The sequence below is a fragment of the Haliotis rubra genome, unplaced genomic scaffold (assembly GCF_003918875.1).
Source record: "Haliotis rubra isolate DU_JTF1 unplaced genomic scaffold, ASM391887v1 Scf821, whole genome shotgun sequence".
Classification (NCBI taxonomy): domain Eukaryota; kingdom Metazoa; phylum Mollusca; class Gastropoda; order Lepetellida; family Haliotidae; genus Haliotis; species Haliotis rubra.
In genome coordinates this window covers 326,485-348,637 of record NW_025767548.1, presented here as the reverse complement: position 1 = coordinate 348,637, position 22,153 = coordinate 326,485, and the positions used below count along the sequence as shown (strand labels likewise).

Here is a 22,153-nt window from a genome sequence, read left to right as displayed (position 1 = left end):
TTTACCGTAAAAGAATAAAAGATTTTTTTACAGTGTGGTAATATAATACATATTGCTGTTTATATGTACATGCATATAGACAGTCTGTCACTAAGCTGCTATATCACGTCTTATCTGTAATGTCACGTGACTCAGATAACAGCACTTTTTCCACTGTGTCAATATGGGTTGTGTACAGGTAGCTGCTTGTATCCTGCTGGTGGCGACTCATGTGGCCTGCCTGCCCCTCAACAATAGACCAATTATTGGTAAGTAACCATATTACCAAATCACAAATCAATTGTGGCCCAGTGATCAGTTATTTGACCTTGACGTGTCAGTGGGTACAATGACTGAACACTTTTGGCAAACATTTACCTCAATCAGTTGTTTGACCTTTGAAACCAAGTGACCTCGTATTGATTCCAAATTAAAACTGGTTCTTAATAGTACATGCTGGTTGCAAGAGGTCGAGCTTGGGGATTTGGTTGACTTCATGTCACCTCAACCCTGAGGCGTGGTCCGTTGTTTTCATAATATCAACCACGTTATTGTCTGATTCGGTCATTATTCATGAGTTAAACAATAAACAGACAAGTTTATTCAAGTGGGTAGGATTACTCCAACGGCTAAAATGTTGATGACTAAGTGTTAAACACAAGGCATAGAAATATGTTTATGATTATGAATACACAATGGCATTTAGAAAGTGGTCAACACATGTTATATTTAGGATGACACTTTCTCAGTAAAGTACAGATTCTAGAACTTTTGTTGGGTTGAGTTCCACCCAGCCGCGTTGGCTGAGTGGGTTAGACTGCTGACTTTGTGTGCTTGCGTTTAGGATGGGACTGAACCCAACACTGTGTTTAACACTTAGTGATCAACATTTAAGCCTTTGGACTAATACTTCGGGCTTCTACCGTTGTAATCCTACCCATTTGAATATGCTTATCTTTTTATTGTTTAACTCATGAATATTTCAACGATATGACTACTGATATAATAAATATAACACGTGTTACATGTTGGGATTAGAAGTAGAATTTTAGTGTTGATATTACATATGTTGGTTCTGTGTGCTGTCTAGGGCTGGTTGACCAGAGCACGGGTTCCTACCATCAATATGGCGACACCTACATCCTCGCAACATACGTCAAGTTCCTGGAACAGGCCGGAGCTAGGGTAGTGCCTGTAAGGTGAGGTCACCCAGTCCTTGAAACTTCAGCCGAGTATATAGCTGGCGCCGGTTGCGTCCCTTGATTGTGCTGCGCTCGGATTACTTTTACGGACCGAACACAGTCCTTGGTTTGTCGCTATACCAGTGTTGTCGATGTCAGCGATCACGATCTTGGTCATGTTTGATATTCATCGCACGTTGGGGTGGTGAGGTAGTTAAAGCGTTCGCTCGTCGCGCCGAAGACCCGTTTCGATTCCCCAGATGGCTACAATGTGTTAAGCCCATTTCTGGTGTCCCCCGCCGTGATATAGCTGGAATATTGCTAAAAGCGGCGTAAAACCGTACACACTCACTGCTATACCTGAACAATACTCACAGTGATGCGCCACCTGTTGGGCCCATGACTGTAGTCCATAGAACTCATATACTTGAAGCCTGTTGGGCCCATGACTGTACGTCTGTAGAGCTCATATACTTGAAGCCTATTGGAATAAGCCTATGGCTGTACGTCCATAGAGCTCATATACTTGAAGCCTGTTGGGCCAATGACTGTACGTCCATAGAACTCATATACTTGAAGAATGTTGGGCCCATGACTGTACGTCCATAGAGCTCATATACTTGAAGCCTATCGGGCCCATGTCTGTACGTCCATAGAGCTCATACACTTGAAGCCTCTTGGGCCCATGCCTGTACGTCCATAGAGTTTATATACTTGAAGCCTGTTGGGCCCATGTCTGTAAGTCCATAGAGCTCATATACTTGAAGCCTATTGGGCCCATGACTGTACGTCCATAGAACTCATATACTTGAAGCCTGTTGGGCCAATGACTGTACGTCCATAGAGTTCATATACTTGAAGCCTCTTGGGACCATGTCTGTACGTCCATAGAGCTCATATACTTGAAGCCTATTGGGCACATGACTGTACGTCCATAGAGCTCATATACTTGAAGCCTGTTGGGCCCATGTCTGTACGTCCATAGAGCTCATATACTTGAAGCCTATTGGGCCCATGTCTGTACGTCCATAGAGCTCATATACTTGAAGCCTATTGGGCCCATGTCTGTACGTCCATAGAGTTCATATACTTGAAGCCTATTGGGCCCATGTCTGTACGTCCATAGAGCTCATATACTTGAAGCCTGTTGGGCCCATGTCTGTACGTCCATAGAGTCCATATACTTGAAGACTGTTGGGCCCATGTCTGTACGTCCATAGAGCTCATATACTTGAAGCCTATTGGGCCCATGTCTGTACGTCCACAGAGCTCATATACTTGAAGCCTGTTGGGCCCATGTCTGTACGTCCATAGAGTTCATATACTTGAAGCCTCTTGGGACCATGTCTGTACGTCCATAGAGCTCATATACTTGAAGCCTATTGGGCCAATGACTGTACGTCCATAGAGCTCATATACTTGAAGCCTGTTGGGCCCATGCCTGTACGTCCATAGAACTCATATATTTGAAGCCTATTGGGCCCATGTCTGTACGTCCATAGAACTCATATACTTGAAGCCTGTTGGGCCCATGCCTGTACGTCCATAGAGTTCATATACTTGAAGCCTCTTGGGACCATGTCTGTAAGTCCATAGAGCTCATATACTTGAAGCCTGTTGGGCCAATGACTGTACGTCCATAGAGCTCATATACTTGAAGCCTCTTGGGACCATGTCTGTACGTCCATAGAGCTCATATACTTGAAGCCTATTGGGCCCATGTCTGTACGTCCATAGAGTTCATATACTTGAAGCCTGTTGGGCCCATGTCTGTACGTCCATAGAGCTCATATACTTGAAGCCTACTGGGCCCATGTCTGTACGTCCATAGAACTCATATACTTGAAGCATGTTGGGCCCATGACTGTACGTCCATAGAGTTCATATACTTGAAGCCTCTTGGGACCATGTCTGTACGTCCATAGAGCTCATATACTTGAAGCCTGTTGGGCCAATGACTGTACGTCCATAGAGTTCATATACTTGAAGCCTCTTGGGACCATGTATGTACGTCCATAGAGCTCATATACTTGAAGCCTCTTGGGCCCATGTCTGTACGTCCATAGAGTTCATATACTTGAAGCCTGTTGGGCCCATGTCTGTACGTCCATAGAGTTCATATACTTGAAGCCTCTTGGGCACATGACTGTACGTCCATAGAGCTCATATACTTGAAGCCTGTTGGGCCCATGTCTGTACGTCCATAGAGTTCATATACTTGAAGCCTCTTGGGACCATGTCTGTACGTCCATAGAGCTCACATACTTGAAGCCTGTTGGTCCAATGACTGTACATCCATAGAGTTCATATGCTTGAAGCCTGTTGGTCCCATGATTGTACGTTCATGGATCAATATTCAAGGTATGTGGCGGCGATCTGTAAATAGTCGAGTGATCAACAGCATGGGCATCGATTTACGTAATTGGTATACGATGACGCCTACGTGTCAACCAAGTCAGCGAGCCTGACCACCCAATCCCGTTTACAACAAGCATGAGTTGCGGAAGACCAATTCTAACCCGGATTTTCACGGGTGTTTTGTATGAGTAACCCGATTTACGTGCACCCAGTATGGATAAAATCCTTCTGTTGTTATGAAATGGCCAGATTACTGGATGCTATAGTGAGGTTCTATTTCACTCTGGTTCCTTCCACAGAGTCAACCAACCTAAAGAATACTATGAAACTCTCCTGTCCCGCCTCAATGGGTGAGTATACTAGACCCTGAAAAACAGGCTTATATGATAGTTACTTCGTTCATGATACACACGACAATACATTATTGCACACAGAAATGGCATAAATAATTTTCACACGTCTTTTTAAACAACTGCTTTTGATAAATATTATTTGAATGAAACAAATGGTTATAATCACTCACATTACTTGCACATATACGGATTTCCGTGGTTATGAATAATTAATGAAAAATATTTTAAAAATGTGAGAAGAAATATAGGCACTGTAATAAAACCAACCATGCTCTATATTGCACTACAGTGTGTTAGTAGATCAGGGCCTATATTTTCGAAGCTCTCATAGCGCTAGGATAGTCGTGAGTTAATGTTAATGTATGGCACTTACGACTATCTTAGCGCTAAGAGAGCTTCGAAAATATAGACCAGTGGTGTATATACTTCTTTTAAATCTACGCCGAAGACCCGGGTTCGAATCCCCACATGGGTACAATGTGTGGAGCCCATTTCTGGTATCCCCCGCCGTGATGTTGCTGGAATATTGCTAAAAGCGGCGTAAAACCAAAGTCAGTCAGTCAGTCTTTTAAATCTAGTTATGAACTGGTGAATCGGTTTTAAAGTTTGTTTTCGTGAAACCTATTCCAGGCTGGTTAACAACAACTGCCTTCTTTTAATGACTATTCGTATTATACGGTCGGAGGTCGTACCATTGACAGTACTCCCTTTGACAAAGATTTGCCTGCATGCTGACAAACGTTTGCCTGCCTTAACTTTGATGTAGCCAATATGTTAAGAACCTGACCTGAAGATACGATATAGCCAGGAGTAGATACGATATACGCATAACAACAGCATCACTCACTATCCTCTGTATAACAGGGTGTTGTTTCCCGGGGGTGATCGTAATCTGACCTCCAGCTACCTCGCCACTGCCGCCAGGATCATATACGACATCGTCGTCGAGGTAATATCACGGGCAACCGTAGTTGAAACCCTTTGTTAGATGTCTCTATTAGTCGGAAGAATTTGGGTTGAATGAACTTAACGACCATTTGTGTTTCTGATCTGTTGGATTAATTATTTCAATTGAGAATGACTACATTTATAGCGCAGAGCAGATGAAAGCCATGTACGCCTAAAAACGGATCTTTTACCGCCATGACATTGTAGATTCTTGAGGATAATTACACACCATGGTCCCTATCAACAAAACATTCGTACGGCTACGACATTCGTAAGCCTATGATAAATAGAGTTACGACAGGTCGTAAAGTTACGAACGGTTTGTGGATCGGGACCAAGCATTAAATAGGCATTACCTAATGTTTCCGATACGTGTAGCATTAAAGCAATGGTTGGTGTCGTTGATTGAAAGCTGACAGACTGACACCTGTCGTTGATTGAATAGCTGACAGACTGACACCTGGGTATGCCATCACATGCATAGTGAAGCTGACACCTGCAATCAGAACCGACTTACCTGCTCTATACTGAAAACGGTCATTTCGACATCGATGAAAAGTATTAGCATACAGTCCACCAGAAACTGTCACGTTATGCAGTGGAACACGAATAGTGTCAGTCAAGGAATCACCACTGCCTCGACAGTCCAGATCTTGAGTATTCACCTCTTACCGAGACGTCTCTTCATGCTCCTGATTATACGCCTGGTTTCCATCATCGGGAACCTATGCCATCCCTTGTTCATTGTCTTTGCCAGTCCATGCGTGTTTTGAACTGGAGTTCTCACTCAGGGTAAACCCGTGAAGGTCCGGGTTAGAGTTGATCTTCAGTAACCCATTCTTGTCGTAAGAGGTGACTAACGGGATCCGGTGGTCAGGCTTGCTGACTTATTTGACACATGGCATCGTATCCCAATTGCGTAAATCGCCTCTCATGCTGTTGGTCACTGGATTGTCTGGTCCAGACTTAATTATTACTGACCGCCGCCATATAGGTGGAATATTGCTGAGTGCGGCGTAAAACTAAACTCATTCACTCACGTTAATCCCAAAAGCGATCAGTTAGTTTCAGACATGGGTTTGTCGTTATTTTCGGAAATAGATTTTGACTAAGGTGGTGCTTAATCAATGCTCATGTGTATATTCCCTTCAACAGAAACTTTAAATGTAAACTAATGTGTAGTAATCATACTGGGGCGAGTTTCATGGCCTGCTTCCGTTTTATGAGACCGTGTTGATGAAACTCATTTGTATGATGGAGTGAGTGGTTTGGAATGGAGCGGATTGTGTAGTATTGTGTCTCTACAAGGCTAACGACGCCGGGGATTTCTTCCCCATGTGGGGCACCTGTCAGGGCTTCCAACTCCTCACCAACCTGACGGCCAGACACAACTTCCTGGTGCCAACGGATGCCGAGAACATTAGCATGGCGCTTGACTTGAAGCCAGGTAAGCTCAGTGTGCTTGGCTACATAATAGGGACATTAAGGTAATCATATACTTGACGATATATTTCACACCTGTTCCTGTAGCCTAGTGGTTGAAGCGTTCGTAGATCACGCCAGGGAAACGGGTTCGATTGCCTACGTGGGTACATTGCGTGAAGTCCATTTCTGGTGTCCCTGGACGTGATATTTTAGAATATTGCTGAGAGCAGCGTAAACCACATTTACCGTGGAAGCTAATATTATCAACCTGAGCATTCTTAATCAGGGAAAAGGTCTTTTATTTCATCTCACTATCATTTCAAAACCGTTTACAATGTGGTATGCAAAGACAAAATAGGAGCCTGCATCTCAAAGATGTGGAACTACCGATTCACAGCAATAGTAACATTAAAACTATCTGGTGCAAGCTATGACGTTAAAGTGACGAAAATACCAGTCACTAGAAGCATATACCACTGTTCACCCTATGAAACTGAAACAGATTGAAAACATGTTCTTCCCCATTATGAGCTGTGTTTTTTCCTGCAGCCTACAAGGAAAGTCGGTTGCTGGGCAACGCCAGTCCTAGCATCATCAACACGCTCACAAAGGAGAAAGTCACGCCAAATTTTCATCATTGGGGAGTTATGGAGAAGGTATATTACTGTTGCACGCACGCACACACACGCACGCTACCGTTGAGACAACTCAGCAGTTTAGTTATACTACATAATTAAATGCCTACAGATAACGACTTAGAAAGTTGTTCTTTTGTATGAGCATATTGTTATCCCATATTATTATGTAACAGCGGCGATGCAGCCGTCGCATCTGCTGTTTCAGTCAGAGGTGGGTTAAGTGATTTGATACCTCTGACTTACTTTACAATCGAGTAAATTCCCAATTCATGGTAGAATAACATGTTCTTATTGCCAACACCCAGTGTTGTAGCTGTAGTGGATTAGTAGTATTCTATATTTAAACTATACTGAGTGTCACGTGTTGAAATATCTGGCATAACAAGAAATGAGATTCTGTTTATCATCTAGCGGCAATCTTCCAACAATTTCAGAATGTAAACTGTAATAATATAATTAGTTTGGTGTCCTCGGTCATGTTTATCAGCTTCAGTAGCGGAGACATTAGTTATGTCATTTGATTGTGACAACTGCAAACCATTGTGGTTACCGACGACCTTACAATGGTCTGGAGAGCATTGTGGTGCAAGTTCGTATCTCCTAGGAAATAGTTTGATGTAAGCCAAGCGATATCAACCTGTGAAGATGCGTGTTAGACTTGGTCTTCAGCAACCCATGCTTGTAAGAGGCGACCAACAGAATGGGGTGATCACGCTCGCTGATTTGGTTGACACATGTCATCGGTTCCCAATTGCGTAGACTGATGCTCATGCTGTTGATCACTGGATTGTCTGGTCCAGACTCGATTATTTACAGACCGCCGCCATATAGCTGGAATATTGCTGAATGCGGCATAAAACAACAAACCAAACCAAAGCATCTGCTTGGGAGGCCAGTTTGGGATGATGAATAATCATACACATTTCTCCTGTTACCCTATCCGTCAGACATTCAGTACCACGCCCTCTCTCCGTGACTTCTACCGGGTCATGTCAACCAACAAGGACAGGGGAGGGAAGGTGTTCGTGTCCACCATGGAAGGTGTGTATCTAAACCACTTTCACCCGTACATTATTAATGTCATAGATACAGTGACGTGCAGGTGTAATACTGATTCCAATGTGTTGGTAGAACAATACTCAAAGGTAGTCTGTCTCACAGTCCCTGAACCACATTATTTCCCTCACTGCCTAGTCCTCCCTGCAATGCTAAAACCCTAAATGAAGCAAGTCTACATTTCCTCAGGTTCAGGTTCTCCTATCTCACTGGGGCCCCTTTTCAGTTTAAATGGGATTATTTCTTGCTATCAAAATTATATATATTCCGAGACTAAGCGTTAGCTTTGGTCAAAGGTACAACATCACTCTGTGAGGAGTTGTGTCCCTTTAGACCAACTCCTGCCGTCCGTCGACAAAAACCTTCTTGTGGAGACGGGAGTGGTGACAAATGTAGCTGATTATAAAACTCTGTGGTATCTCTGCCCTCCCAGTATCATAGCTGACACGAATCTAGTCTGTCTCAATGTTGCCGGTATCACGTTATTTTCCCTTCCGCCGAGCCCTTTGTGCAATGTCAAAGCCCTAGAAGCGTAGAAGTCTAGGTATTTCCTAAATTCAGCCTGAATCACACACCTAACATAGGCTCATTTTCAATTTGAATTGGACTATTATTTTATATATCTAAGCCTTCGTCTAGAACCAGTATGTAGAATTTTGTTTTGGCCCCCAAAAGTTTAATTTCAATAGCTGGGGTGGAGTATTCGTCGTCATGACATGATTTTTGTAGCTGAGCTCCTTACATGAAGAACTTAGAGAAGTGCAGCTGTTGTAGAGAGCTCCGCGAATGAATTATGGGTTATGTCGCTGTGAGGAGCATGTATGGCTGATACTACCAAACAAACTGTTACACGAAAAGAATTCCCGAATTTGTATCTCACGATCCAATGTTCTGTCTTTTCCAGCGTTCAAATACCCGTTTTATGCCACCCAGTGGCACCCGGAAGATATAAACTACGGTTGGAATCCCAACTCCGACATCGACCACACACGGGAAGCCATCCTCGTCACTCAGTACCTCGCCAACTTCTTCGTTAACGAGGGTAAGCAAACCTGGACGGTCTGGGCAGGTGTGGCCTGAAAGTGTGTCTGTAAGGAACCTCGTAGTCTGTCTCACAGTCCCTGAACCATATTATTTTCCCCAATGCTTAGCCCTCCCTGCAATGCTAAAGCCCTAAATGAAGCAAGTCTAGATTTCCTCAGAATCTCTGTTCTCACTTGGGCTCCTTTTCAATTTAAATGGGTTTAATGGCTACAATCACAATGATATATATTCAGGGACTAAACGTTAGTCTAGGAACCTCGTGACATGTTAGATCTTGGAATATTTTTAGCATTTTGCATACTCATACGTTTCTGTTCCACAGCCCGAAAAAGTCGGCACCGCTTTCCTGACGTCGCTTCCGAATCTGCAGCCGTCATGGAGAACTACACGCCTATGTTCATTACTGACGGTTCCTTCACTGAATTATATATATTTAACTTTACCCAAAGCCCTGTGTATTAAGCTATGGCTTCTCACTTTTGTATACAGGGAACTAAAATAAAGCTGATACACCTGACAATAGTCGGTCATTCAACATACAATGTACCTTATCACTTCCTTTCATACTGTTGGTGCATACCATGACCTCTACACGAGTAGATTCACAAAACTTGTTAGAACCAATGTGATAGGAACCGTTAATAGTTTATGTCTTTAATGGGGGTGATGATGTTAGGGATGTGTGTGTGTGTGTGTGTGTGTGTGTGTGTGTGTGTGTGTGTGTGTGTGTGTGAGAGATCAATTTTGTTCACATGTACAAGAGGTGTCGTCATTGACTTTGTACATGGCATATACACACATACACACCCAGCCATAAATTTTGAACATTCCCTTGCCTAGCTGTACCGATTATTACTTTGAGCTGACTCATGCATATCAGGTGAATATGAATGTATATATGTAAGGTATATACGACCCAAATCCTATAATATCCGCTTTTGAAAGCAACACCACGAGCAACAGGCATGTTTTTCTCACTGCCAAACTATTGCGGTTCAATACCACCGTACCACTGTGATCTCAACCCAATCGAACTTATCTGGGGAGACCTTAAAAGTACAGTGGCCCGGAAAATCAATCATTCAAATTCAACACTGCTATATGTGACATTGACATTGCACGCTGGCATGCATGTGTTGAACATGTCAAGAAGGTTGAGAAAGAGTACTGGCTCAAAGATGGCTTGATTGAGCAAACAGTTAATCCAGTTGTCATTCGTCTGGACACTAATGACTCCTCTGTGGAAGAATGGAGCGAACTTGATGAAGTTTAATTCTGTTATTATATTTACAGATAATAATAGTATCCAGCCAGATATGCTCAAAGAAATATAACTTCTTTTAACAATGACAGCACTGACTAATTCCAAAGACTTATAGTGTAACATGAAACACTCATTTCACATAAAATTATCATGAAAATATAAATATTAACTATCTATATGCTTAAAGCTATTAGAAATGCATTGCTTAATTTGCAATGTGAACGACAACAAAACATAACACTTTTGTCTTCATTCTATCTTTTCTTCAATGAGTGTGCATGATTGTGTGTGCTTGTGTCCGAGGGAACGGGGCTTTAACAGTTGTTGAGTTCTAACCATAGGTGGTCCGATTAATGATTTAGTGTAAATATACTTTCTGTGTTCTTTACATGCATTTCCACTTAGGTACTGCATAAACAAAATATGACATTAACATTACAAATTTAAAGATTTTAACCTACAGAATAATTCTCACTAATGGGTTTTGTGGTTAATGTTGAACAACTCAGAGAAACAAACTCCGTATGATGGTTAACAGTTGGCACCCACCTTACCCTATTCACGACCTGTGACACCTCTTCATACCTGTCACGTGCATAGCTGACCTACATTGACGAACGTTGACCTTCATGACCCAACACTGCCGCTGTTACAGGTCATTGGCTCCCTCCCTCTGCAAGCAGTCTGCGTTCTGCTGTTTATTTTGTTGACAGTTACATAGACAGATTCTTTAATACAAATGCATAAAATCGGTGATTTACAATGTAATTAGGTTGTCTGACAAAACATCCACTTGCACAGTTTGCGATCGATTGGGTCATTGGATGAAGAGATATTTACGAAAAACCGGGTCCACATGCATTTCATGCCAAACTATAATACTATATATTCATAATAAAGACGTAGCACAAAACAAGGTATCCAAGCTTTATGCTAGTGTTCATAATACGTTGTACCAATATTAGAAGTCATCATAAACACCTATAGTTAACTCTGACTTTGCATCGTTTGAAATCTTCAAAAAGGATATAAGTTTGTACATTTTAGCCATCAGTCAAGCAAACGTGCGTTCCATTAATGCCATTGAATGCTAAACACGAAGTTGAGCGCTCAAGATACTAACTTGTGCGCTCAAGATATTAACTTGTGCGCACAACATACTAACTTGTGCGCTCAAGATGTTAACTTGTGCGCTCAACATACGAACTTGTGCGCTCAACATACTAACTTGTGCGCTCAATATAAATTATATTTCATCAGGTCCCTTCAGCGCTTCCGTACTCATCAGTGACAGTATATACTATGATGACATTTATTTTTCATTTCAAACCACTGAGCGTGCGTCAAAGGACAGTCTCGCTGCAACACAGGTGTCGCTGAACTGAGTCAACCAATGACAGTGATATGTGTGTCTGGTCACTGGGTCTTTTGTCTGGCACGTGCCTCTGAGCAGTATGATCCTTTCCTGTACGATAAAACCCATTTCCTCGTAATTTCGCGAACAGATATTGTTTGACAAAGCCGAAGCTGCCTCGTGTGAGTGGATCGGATCTTCCTGTCACGCGTTGCCAAATGAGCGGGATTCCCTGTTACTAAATATAGCCAGCAAGGAGCGCTTCCACTGTAAAATACTTCCTTCTTCGTCGTGGACGATATGGCGGTGTGTGTGTTGGTGCAGCTATGCGTATTGGTGACGGCGGTAACAGCACGGTACGTCACCTACAACAACAGACCAGTGATAGGTAAGTCAGTACGTAAGAAAGGGTCCATCACTGAACGGGTAAAAATTCTCCTACATCAACAATCTGAGAGCGACTCTGCACTCGCTCTGGGAAACGGGGACCTGTTTAACAGAGCGCAGTAAGGTCTCTTCGTCGCGGTCCGCCTCACATATACCATCTGCCCGTATATTGTTGTCAGGCTAAATCTAGAGATCAGATCCGTGGAGTGAGTGAGTATGGTTTTACGCCGCTCTTAGCAATATTCCAGCAATTACACGGCGGGGGACCCCAGAAATGGGCCTAACGCATTGTACCCAGACCCGTGGAGATTCCGGGCTGCAATATAGGTTCCCAGCAACCTACCCTGTCGTGGGCGGGACAAAACGAGCTCGAACGTCCTTTGTACCTCAAAGTATTACAATTTTAAACAAATGTTGAATGTCCAGTTATCATCTTATTCATTTAATTACTAGTATATTTAAGCACACATTTATCTCTTTTATGTTTTAGATAATTTAATATTTTATGTTGTTATTCATTTGCATTTCTGTCAAGCTCTGTGATCCAAAACGAATTCGTTTTAAGGAAATAAAGTATTGTCTGTCTGTCTGTATGTATGTCTGTTATCGCGACAGATGGTTTAGTTGATGACATGTTATCGTATCATAAAGAGCGTCGGTCGACGATGCCAATAACTGGATTGTCAGGCGTAGACTCGATAATAAACGGACTGGTGTTTTGTGGATGGAATATTGCGGTGTTAAACAACACAGTATTGAGTAGTGCCATACCTAAGCTCATATGAATGAACGACTAAAATGTTTATAAGAATTAGTATGCTATGATATCATCACAATTCCCTCTTCAACGGATAACGCCTGATATCTAATAAGTGTTTGCTCAGTGGCGATGCTACATAATCTTGATCCGACAACTGGTCTGTGTCCTTTCTCAACTCCTTGGGGAATATACAACCAAATCTGTGCTTCGTTGTTGTTTACCGCCGTCCTAAGCAATATTCCAGCTATATATGGCAGCGGTCTGTAAATAATCGAGTCTGGACCAGGCAATCCAGTGATCAACAGCATGATCATCAATCTACGCAATTGGGATACGATGACATGTGTCAACCACCCGATCCCGTTAGTCTCCTCTTACGACAGGCATGGGTATAACGAAGATCAGTTCAAATCCTGATCTTCACGGGACGTATGTTGTGCCCTCCTATCACCCAGATTACGCGCTTCAGTGACAGTAGGACTGGTAATAACACCAACCCTCTGAAACATAAAATACAAAATATGTAATGCGAAAGGGAATCATCCACTGGACCAGATACAAAAGGGGTATGAAACCAGCCTCATTATGTGTGATAAGGTCTTAGACATGGCTGGTCTTGACTGCTTTGGAAACGTACAAATCTATACAAGAATCACCCAATTAACGCTGAGTTGATTCGGTGTATGGCTTCAGTGTATCGGACATGCCTAGTATCTGTTTCTGTTTCAGTTTCAACTCTTAGCCTACATTTGTACGACCTTCAGGTATATCATTATGTCACACGCAGAGCTGTTAGAGAGGAATCACGTATGTCTGATATGCTAAAGAGCTATCTGCTTTCAAGGCTGTTATTGGTGTACTGATTCACTGTAAGTAGAAGTACATCGGTGTAGATCTGGTCCTGGTGTTTGGTTACATGGCTGTCTGGAATATTTATACCCTACCTATATAATATTGTAGGGTTACACACGTGTTGGTACACAAACTGAGACAGACAGATAGATAGAGATACATATAGAGATAGAGATGGATAGATTGAGATTGACAGATATAGGTAGACACATAGAGATAGGTTGAAAGATAGAGAAAGGTAGATAGATAGACAGAGATATGTAGAAAGATAGTCAGACAGAGATAGGTAGACAGAGATAGTAAAGGAGAGGGAGATATCGCGATGTATATTTGGTCGTGACGTTATTTTCTACAACAGCGTAGGGAACAATCGCGCGTCTTCTCTCCAGATGTCATGTTTGTCCATGCGGATGTATTGCATGGCTCGAGGGAAGGAAAACTCGACCAAGTACTTGTGATCAAGTGTCATGCATAGAACACAACGTTCCTCAAGGCTATAGCTACTTGCAGGAAGTATAATGATCTCATTGTCTGTAGACATACTTCCGCAATTTGTTTGCTAAGTTATCAAACAAATAGGATTGCCACATTGTGTCCATATGTGGTCTCGATTATTTACGTTTGAATATGGCGTTTGACAAAAACGAAACCAACAAAGGAAACTCAAAGAGATCAAATTGTTGCAGTATTGGCCGAGTATCTTCCTGTATTGTGCAAGATGTCGGACATTGGGCGCCTTTCTCAAGTCTTCACAGGGGCGGTGGGGTAGCCTTGTGGTTAAAACGTTCGCTCGTCACGCCAAACTCCCGGGTTCGATTCCCCCATATGGGCACAATGTGTTAACCCATTTCTTGTGTCCCCCGCCGTGATATTGCTGGAATATTGCTAAAAGGGGCGTAAAACCGAACTCACTCATTCTTCACGTAATCTCAGAACACATTTCATTCTGAAGTGACGCATGGATGATACTATCTATGGTTTTCTAATACACATGAGTCATTTCCCCTAACAGGTGTCCTCGCCCAGGCCACAGGGAGCAAGACACATGGCGACACCTACATCCCGGCTAACTATGTAAAGTTTTTGGAGCAGGCGGGGGCAAGAGTAGTGCCAGTCAGGTAAGATGAGATATCTAATACTTCAGGTAGGCGGGGCCAAGGTAGTGTCAGTCAGGTGAGATCAGATATCTAATACTTCAGGTAGGCGGGGCCAGGGTAGTGCCAGTCAGGTGAGATCAGATATCTAATACTATAGGTAGGCGGGGCCAAGGTAGTGCCAGTCAGGTGAGATCAGTTATCTAATACTTCAGGTAGGCGGGGCCTGGGTGCCAGTCAGGTGAGATCAGATATCTAATACTTCAGGTAGGCGGGGCCAGGGTAGTGCCAGTTAGGTGAGATCAAATATCTAATACTTCAGGTAGGCGGGGCCAGGGTAGTGCCAGTCAGGTGAGATCAGAAATCTAATACTTCGGGTAGGCGGGGCCAAGGTAGTGCCAGTCAGGTGAGATCAAATATCTAATACTTGAGGTAGGCGGGGCCAAGGTAGTGTCAGTCAGGTGAGATCAGATATCTAATACTATAGGTAGGCTGGGCCAAGGTAGTGCCAGTCAGGTGAGATCAGTTATCTAATACTTCAGGTAGGCGGGGCCAGGGTAGTGCCAGTCAGGTGAGATCAGATATCTAATACTTCAGGGTAGTGCCAGTGAGATCAAATATCTAATACTTCGGGTAGGCAGGGGCCCAGGGTAGTGCCAGTCAGGTGAGATCAGATATCTAATACTTCAGGTAGGCGGGTGAGATCCAAGGTAGTGTCAGTCAGGTGAGATCAGATATCTAATACTTCAGGTAGGCGGGGCCAGGGTAGTGCCAGTCAGGTGAGATCAGATATCTAATACTTCAGGTAGGCGGGGCCAAGGTAGTGTCAGTCAGGTGAGATCAGATATCTAATACTTCAGGTAGGCGGGGCCAGGGTAGTGCCAGTCAGGTGAGATCAGTTATCTAATACTTTAGGTAGGCGGGGCCAAGGTAGTGCCAGTCAGTAGTCTCTTGATGGAATTACAAAAGCACAAGGCTGAGAAGGCCCATCTTGTGATTGTATTGTCTGGGATAAACAGAAAACTATAGGATTAAGGTGAACGATGATTGAACTTTGAGAAATGGCGTTGATGTCTGTCATCATACATTTCAGAGTGCGGCAACCAAGCTCCTACTACGCCAAGCTCTTCTCGCAGATCAATGGGTAAGGTCGCTTTTGTTATTGTTGTTTCACATTCTTTATAAGATAACTTTGAAATATGGTGATTTACACTTTTAGTGTGTTGACCGTAAAAAGCACGTGCTTGTGTCCCACAGAGTGCTGTTCCCCGGGGGAAGTGTCGGCATTGTTAGCAGCGACTACGCCAAGGCGGCAAGGATCATCTACGACATGGCGGTGAAGGTGCGAGTACCGTAATACCTGTGTCCTGTGCAGCCATATCAGACAAATATCACTGTATACGTTAGTAACGAACGCGCCTATAAGGAGCCAGGTTATAACGAACTAACATTCGTGGTCCTCTGAGTTAGTTATAACCGTTCTGTACTGTATTTCTACGCTGTACACACACCTGCTACATATCCTTGAACACACGCGCACGCACGCACGCACGTGTACACAGTATGACTTGGAGCCATACCTATCATGTACCTGTAGTATACAAAAAGCCATTAAAATTCTCTGAAGCTGTTTAATCGAATCGCGAATAAATCAGGACACACGCTACGTGCCGTGTAGTTGTTTCATCGTGTTGTCTTTCCTGGGTCCACCAGGCTAACGACGCCGGGGATCACTTCCCCCTGTGGGGCACCTGTCAGGGCTTCCAACTCCTCACCAACCTGACGGCCAGACACAACCTCCTCCAGCCCGTGGATGCCTCGGATATCAGTCTGCCTCTCGACCTAGCTCCAGGTAAGACAATGGTGTGCACAACAGGTGTCTAGGACCGGACGCTGTTGCTCAGATGGCGTCACAGAAATATTGACAATTTCATCAAATACAATGATTAGGGAGCTGACATCCTTGTCCAGCTTAACCATCTGCGTGACCGGCCTTGTGCTGCAAATACTTGACTTGTCTCCTCTGTGCCAATTGTTGTGCTTTATAATGACGTCCTACCATTAGAAAGTTGTAATTTTCGCTTCAATTACATGTAGGTTATTTCTGTTAATAAATCTATGTCGGTCTTCCTTGTTAGCAAAAAGATCGCGGGCCATCGCCATTTTTGTTTTCGCTGAGTGCGTTAGTGATGCTCTATAGGCAGTGCTGTGTCGTTAAGTGAAGTAGAGGCACTCTGTATAAAGCGTATTCTGATTTGGATAGAAACAAGCAAATATATTTAGAATTAAAAGTTTTGTTAGGACGTACATTGGAAAGGTCATGTTGTGGTCGATGCAGTGGTGCGTAGGTTATCTCTTGTAGAGTCATGTTATGATGTTAAGATTAACACGTTTAGTGTATAATGCATTCACTGGTCACTTTTGTGTTGTTGTTCAGGGGCTCCTTTCACGAAGCAACCTTTACTAAGGTTAACCTTCACTCCCATTCTTTAACATTGCACTAAGGTTACCTTAGTGACTTACGATCACCTTAGTGTTTTGTGAAAGGAGGCCCTGGTCACCGCTGTGATGTTAAGATTAACACGTGTACTGTGTAAGACATGCTCTGATCAATGCTGTGATATTAAGATTAACACGTGTTCTGAGTAAGACATGCTCTGGTCAATGCTGTGATGTTAAGATTAACACGTGTTGCGTGTAAGTCATGCTCTGGTCAATGCTGTGATATTAAGATTAACACGTGTACTGTGTAAGTCATGCTCTGGTCAATGCTGTGATATTAAGATTAACACGTGTTCCGTGTAAGTCATGCTCTGGTCAATGCTGTCCCCCAGATGCCAAGTCCAGCAGACTGCTGGGTCGACTGTCACAGAAGACTCTTCACATACTGACCACAGAGAACGTCACCCCCAACTTCCACCACTACGGTCTGTTGCTGGAGGTGAGAATGGAGGCTGGGAATCGGGTACTGAAGGGTCCGAATATAATGACGGATGGGGACTTGTAGTGAAAGGTTGGGGAAGTGTTCCAACGGGCACTCAAGTGCCAAATGAAACGTCCAATTCAAACGTAACTCATGTCGGTCTTCGGATCACACGTTTATTTCGGAACATGGTCACCTTTGGGAAATACTGTTCCTTCGCGTGGTGTCTTAAAAAGGGTGAGTGAGTATGGTTTTACGCCGCTTTCAGCAATATATCGGCAATATCACCATAAAGAGACTTCACACATGGTACTTGTTGGGAATCGAACCCGTGTCTTCAACTTGACGGGCGGATGCTTTAACCATTGGGCTACCCCACCGCCTCGGGGTGGGACAGGAATTGTGTGTATAAAGCCAACATTCTCCCATATAACATAGCAATACATCAACGTTCAGCAATGCCATGCCCTTGTGCGCTCTATGTATTACGGTCGTTCTGCCGTTTATCATGACAGTAAAACCATACTCATCCACTGTAACATGGACTGCCTCCGTGGTGTAGTGGTTAGAGCGTCCGCCCGGAGAGTGGAAGGTCGCGGGTTCGACCCCCGACCGCGTCATACCAAAATACGTTAAAATTTGGTACTTGTCGGTCCCTGTCTGGCGCTCGGCATTAATGGGTACAATAAGGACTGGTTGGCTCGGAGTCAGTATAATGTGTCTGAGTGGGATATTCCTGCTTCACTGCGGCATGGTATCTCAGTGGGCTAGCACTATAAAACCAGGTTAAGTCTGGGCTAGTACAAGCAGCCGCACATACACATACACACGCATGCACGTCGTCATATGAGCGAAATATTCTCAAGCACGACGTAAAACCCAATTTCACTTCACCTCATCTCAATATAAGATGACATAACCTCTTTGGCCGCGCCATGCTCCTATAGTGTGTGTTTTATCTGTCCAGACGTTCAACCAAACCAAGTCACTCAACTCCTTCTACAGACTCATCTCCACCAACAGAGGGCGGAAGGGGAAGGTGTTTGTGTCCACTATAGAAGGTATACAGAATACTGTTACCAGTGTATGAAATAAGGCCCGTCCGACCCCCCGAGACTGGCTTGATTTCTGACGGACGGTCAAAAGTTACAGCTTGTCAACCCGATGGTCTGGTAAAAAAATAAGATAGCATGTTCCATACATCTGAGTAAATTCACGATATCTTAAAATCTATATTTCAAATTGGGCGTTACATTTAAACTTGACAATAGTTACAATTACTGTCGGGTTAGAGTCGGATTTCTCCGAAAATGACTGTTGTGAATAGATTGTTAGACAGTAAATACATGTCTCAGGTTCATTAAATTATTTATTTGAACTAAAACTTGAGGCATTTACTTTGGATTGTCTGGTCTGGTTAAATCTATTTTGGGCAGGTAACATTTTGAAGTTACCAGCCCTGATGTCTTACTTCATACACTGCTGTAACGCAATATCAGTAAAATCAGATCTATTCTGATAGGACACTTAGCTGCGTTAAGGTTTGTGTACAGCTTCACAGAAAAGCTTCACAGGCCCACTCTGTACGAAGGCTTAATAGGTTCTTGAGCCAATCAGGTTTAAACTTTCTTAAACTATTCGGCGTCATTCATACTTTCGTAAATTTCGATTTAAGTGACACTGGTGTGCCTTCAATGGTATTGACTTGTGGATGTAGATGACGTAGAGCCCGGGAACGACAGGGTGTATCGACGTCCACAGTAGTACAACGTGGAGGTCTTTATGTGGCGTTATAGTTAGGTCCAGGATACTGAAATCAGATATGATTTTATGGATGCTTTGCGCTCTCGTGCTGAAAATAAGCAAGCCTTCACGCTGGGTGCCTTATCATGAAGATCACCAGACACAATCATCTGTGGAGATGTCCACAGACATTCAGAGGTATCGTATCGTGCCGTGGTCTGCATGGAAGTGACGAATATAACTGGTATAGTATCATTGCCTTCGCTTCAGCCTTCAAGTACCCGTTCTATGGCACCCAGTGGCACCCTGAGAAGATCAACTTCGACTGGAACCCAAACCACGAGCTGGACCATTCCAGCAATGGCGTTTATATCTCACATTTTTTCTCCTCCTTCTTCATCAACGAAGGTAATCATTTATTTACCTGTAATTATGTGAGTGATTTGTTTTATTAGCAATATTCCAGGGTTATCATGTCAGGAGCCACATAGTTAAGTGGTGTCCATGGGCATGGCGGTATATGACACCGGGTGCTTTCAAGAGGGCAGTGATATTCTGAACTATTCAGGTCAGCAATGGGGGCTAGGTTGCATGAGACGTGTCATCTTATATCAAGTACGTTAAGGGGAGTGCTGGTTAAGCTGTACATTGAAGGCTAGAGGTGATAACCGGTTCCATGAGTGACCTGGCTGCCGTTGTACAAAGCGATGTTAGCGCTAGGGTGATTGTAAGCCCCAGATTTCTGGCAGTCTTAGCGCAAACGATGTTTTGTAGAACGGCGCCCTGGGCTCACTTGCACAAAGCAAACTTAACGCTACTTTGATCGGAACTCCCATACTCTAACATAACATAGGCGGTCTTAGCACTAACATTGCTTTGTGCACGTAGGCCGGGTGCCAGTGACCAGTATATCATTTGTAGATGCAGAATAACTGTAAAACTAAACAGCCCAGGTTGATGATGCTGTTGTTTGTTTCAGCTCGTCTAAGTGGACACAAGTTCCCCAGTGTTCAGGCTGCTGCAGACGCCGTCATCGAGAACTTCCGCTTGAACTACCAAGATGACGGCACATTCGAGCAGATATATTTTTTCAACTACACCAAAACGTACGCGTAATGTGTCTACATTCCTGCACATCTACCATTTCAACAGCCTCAATCCAATATCTGGAAATTCTAAAATAATCTGTCGGACTAGAGAAAGCATACACGGGTTTGATGGTCTCTGAAAATAGAACACATTAAACGTTTATTTCAAGGATATTTCATACGGATATTTAAATTTTCAACCCCAGTTTCACTGTTCCGGTGACTGTCTTCAACGCAGTAACGGTTTGATAACATTTGTCATTTGTTTGGGCAAATGCCATTTTCAAAGATACAAGTTCGATCTCTTGTCCGACAGTTTGAGGCAAAATGTACAGGTACTGTTTTCTCTGCTTGGAAATTCTACATAAAACCCCTTGAAATATACATCTCATAGATCACACTAGAGACTCCATGTTGTTTTACCTCACTGTTCTGAACTGTATTGATATTGCTGAAGTATCTAGTCAAGCATAAGCTATCAACTTGAAACTCAGTGGAAGTCTTGCAACCAACGTTTGTTCAGCGTGATGACGTCACAAAACCTGATATGTTCACTCTAAAAGTGCGAAATGCACATTTGTGTCTTTTTTGATAATGGGTGAGATGGTTTTCTTGATATTCGTTTTGATCCTATCATGCTGAAAATGTTACATTCCATAGGTCATTATTACTAAATAAATCTCATGATGATAAAATTATATTTTTGTAATTTTTTAATGACATGAGATATTTGTGAGGTAATAGTTTGAAGCATAATAATTTGGCGATGACAGTAGGCTATGCCTTGTAGTGTAATGGCAAGTCTTGTAGTGTAATGGCAAGTCTTGCAGTGTAATGGCAAGTCTTGTAGTGTAATGGCAAGTCTTGCTATCACATTATGAGGACCTGTAAGTCCAAATGTGAGTATTTATGATTCAAAAGGGAGTCCATGAATGAATAAATATATAGAAATAAATACGACAGTTCAGAAAGAGAAAAAAAAAGAAATATTTTTAGATTTTTTATTTATTGTTTAAGTATGTTTCAGCTAAAACAACTTCCAGTCCTGCCTTCTTTATGTTGTTTACTCAATGTATATGTGTATGCTCATGTATCAGCGAGGAATATAAGTGAAAAAGATATATAAATAATACGTAAAGTTGGAGTGCTCACACTACACATTCCGCCATGCTTGTGACTGAGTTATAGCGTTTTTATTCTTACAATAAATACATCTTTGTTAATGATTGTTCTGTATTTTTACCCGAAGGTGCCAGGATAGGGATGATGTAGTTCGATAGTCCTGTCATCCCATCGATCTCGACAACATCATCAATATATCACAGGTTTAATTACAGTATTGACAGGAAATGACCCCATTCGTAAGAATAGGTAAACAGCAAGCTAGGCTTGAATTTCAACTACATGAAATCGGAAGTTCAAGCTCGGTGACATGGTACCCGATGGCGTGGGTTGTTTGCCCGTAGCATCAATTACCGGATTGCATGGTCCAGACCGGATTATTCACAGACTGCCGTCATACAGCTGGAATATTGCTGAGAGCGACTCTAACAAAAAGACAACATCAAAAAGTTGTGCAATTTGTGAAACCGAAATAGTGTGTAATGAAGGTATTCAATAACTGTCTAATTAACAGGTATCACCACATTTGAGAACCCAAATCTGTCTGAGACAGAGATGGTAGGTTTATACTTCAAAGTTAATTA

General features: G+C 42.9%; 2 protein-coding genes across 2 annotated transcripts; both read left to right on the top strand.

Moving 5' to 3' along the window:
- Window positions 1–143: 143 nt before the first annotated feature.
- Window positions 144–9,524, top strand: LOC124262122 (gamma-glutamyl hydrolase A-like). The gene is made up of 9 exons (XM_046696570.1): window positions 144–248; window positions 1,070–1,178; window positions 3,818–3,868; window positions 4,736–4,820; window positions 6,128–6,266; window positions 6,794–6,900; window positions 7,830–7,923; window positions 8,843–8,980; window positions 9,305–9,524. Exons 1-9 carry the CDS (start codon window positions 164–166, stop codon window positions 9,442–9,444), a joined length of 948 nt encoding a protein of 315 aa, XP_046552526.1. The 5' UTR covers window positions 144–163; the 3' UTR covers window positions 9,445–9,524.
- A 2,215-nt stretch (window positions 9,525–11,739) lies between these two features.
- LOC124262108 (gamma-glutamyl hydrolase A-like) lies at window positions 11,740–21,340 on the top strand. Its single transcript, XM_046696556.1, has 9 exons — window positions 11,740–11,988; window positions 14,612–14,717; window positions 15,787–15,837; window positions 15,951–16,035; window positions 16,407–16,545; window positions 17,528–17,634; window positions 18,584–18,677; window positions 19,630–19,767; window positions 20,339–21,340. The coding sequence occupies exons 1-9, from the start codon at window positions 11,901–11,903 to the stop codon at window positions 20,473–20,475; spliced, it is 945 nt and encodes a 314-aa protein (XP_046552512.1). The 5' UTR covers window positions 11,740–11,900; the 3' UTR covers window positions 20,476–21,340.
- The last annotated feature ends 813 nt before the right edge of the window (window positions 21,341–22,153 follow it).

Excerpts from the sequence above, each read along its gene's own strand:
- LOC124262122 (XM_046696570.1), top strand. The coding sequence starts at position 164 with ATGGGTTGTGTACAGGTAGCTGCTTGTATCCTGCTGGTGGCGACTCAT. Across the intron at positions 249-1,069 it reads CAACAATAGACCAATTATTG|GGCTGGTTGACCAGAGCACG; the intron begins GTAAGTAACCAT and ends TGTGCTGTCTAG. Across the intron at positions 8,981-9,304 it reads CAACTTCTTCGTTAACGAGG|CCCGAAAAAGTCGGCACCGC; the intron begins GTAAGCAAACCT and ends TCTGTTCCACAG.
- LOC124262108 (XM_046696556.1), top strand. The coding sequence starts at position 11,901 with ATGGCGGTGTGTGTGTTGGTGCAGCTATGCGTATTGGTGACGGCGGTA. Across the intron at positions 14,718-15,786 it reads GCAAGAGTAGTGCCAGTCAG|AGTGCGGCAACCAAGCTCCT; the intron begins GTAAGATGAGAT and ends CATACATTTCAG. Across the intron at positions 15,838-15,950 it reads CTCTTCTCGCAGATCAATGG|AGTGCTGTTCCCCGGGGGAA; the intron begins GTAAGGTCGCTT and ends TGTGTCCCACAG.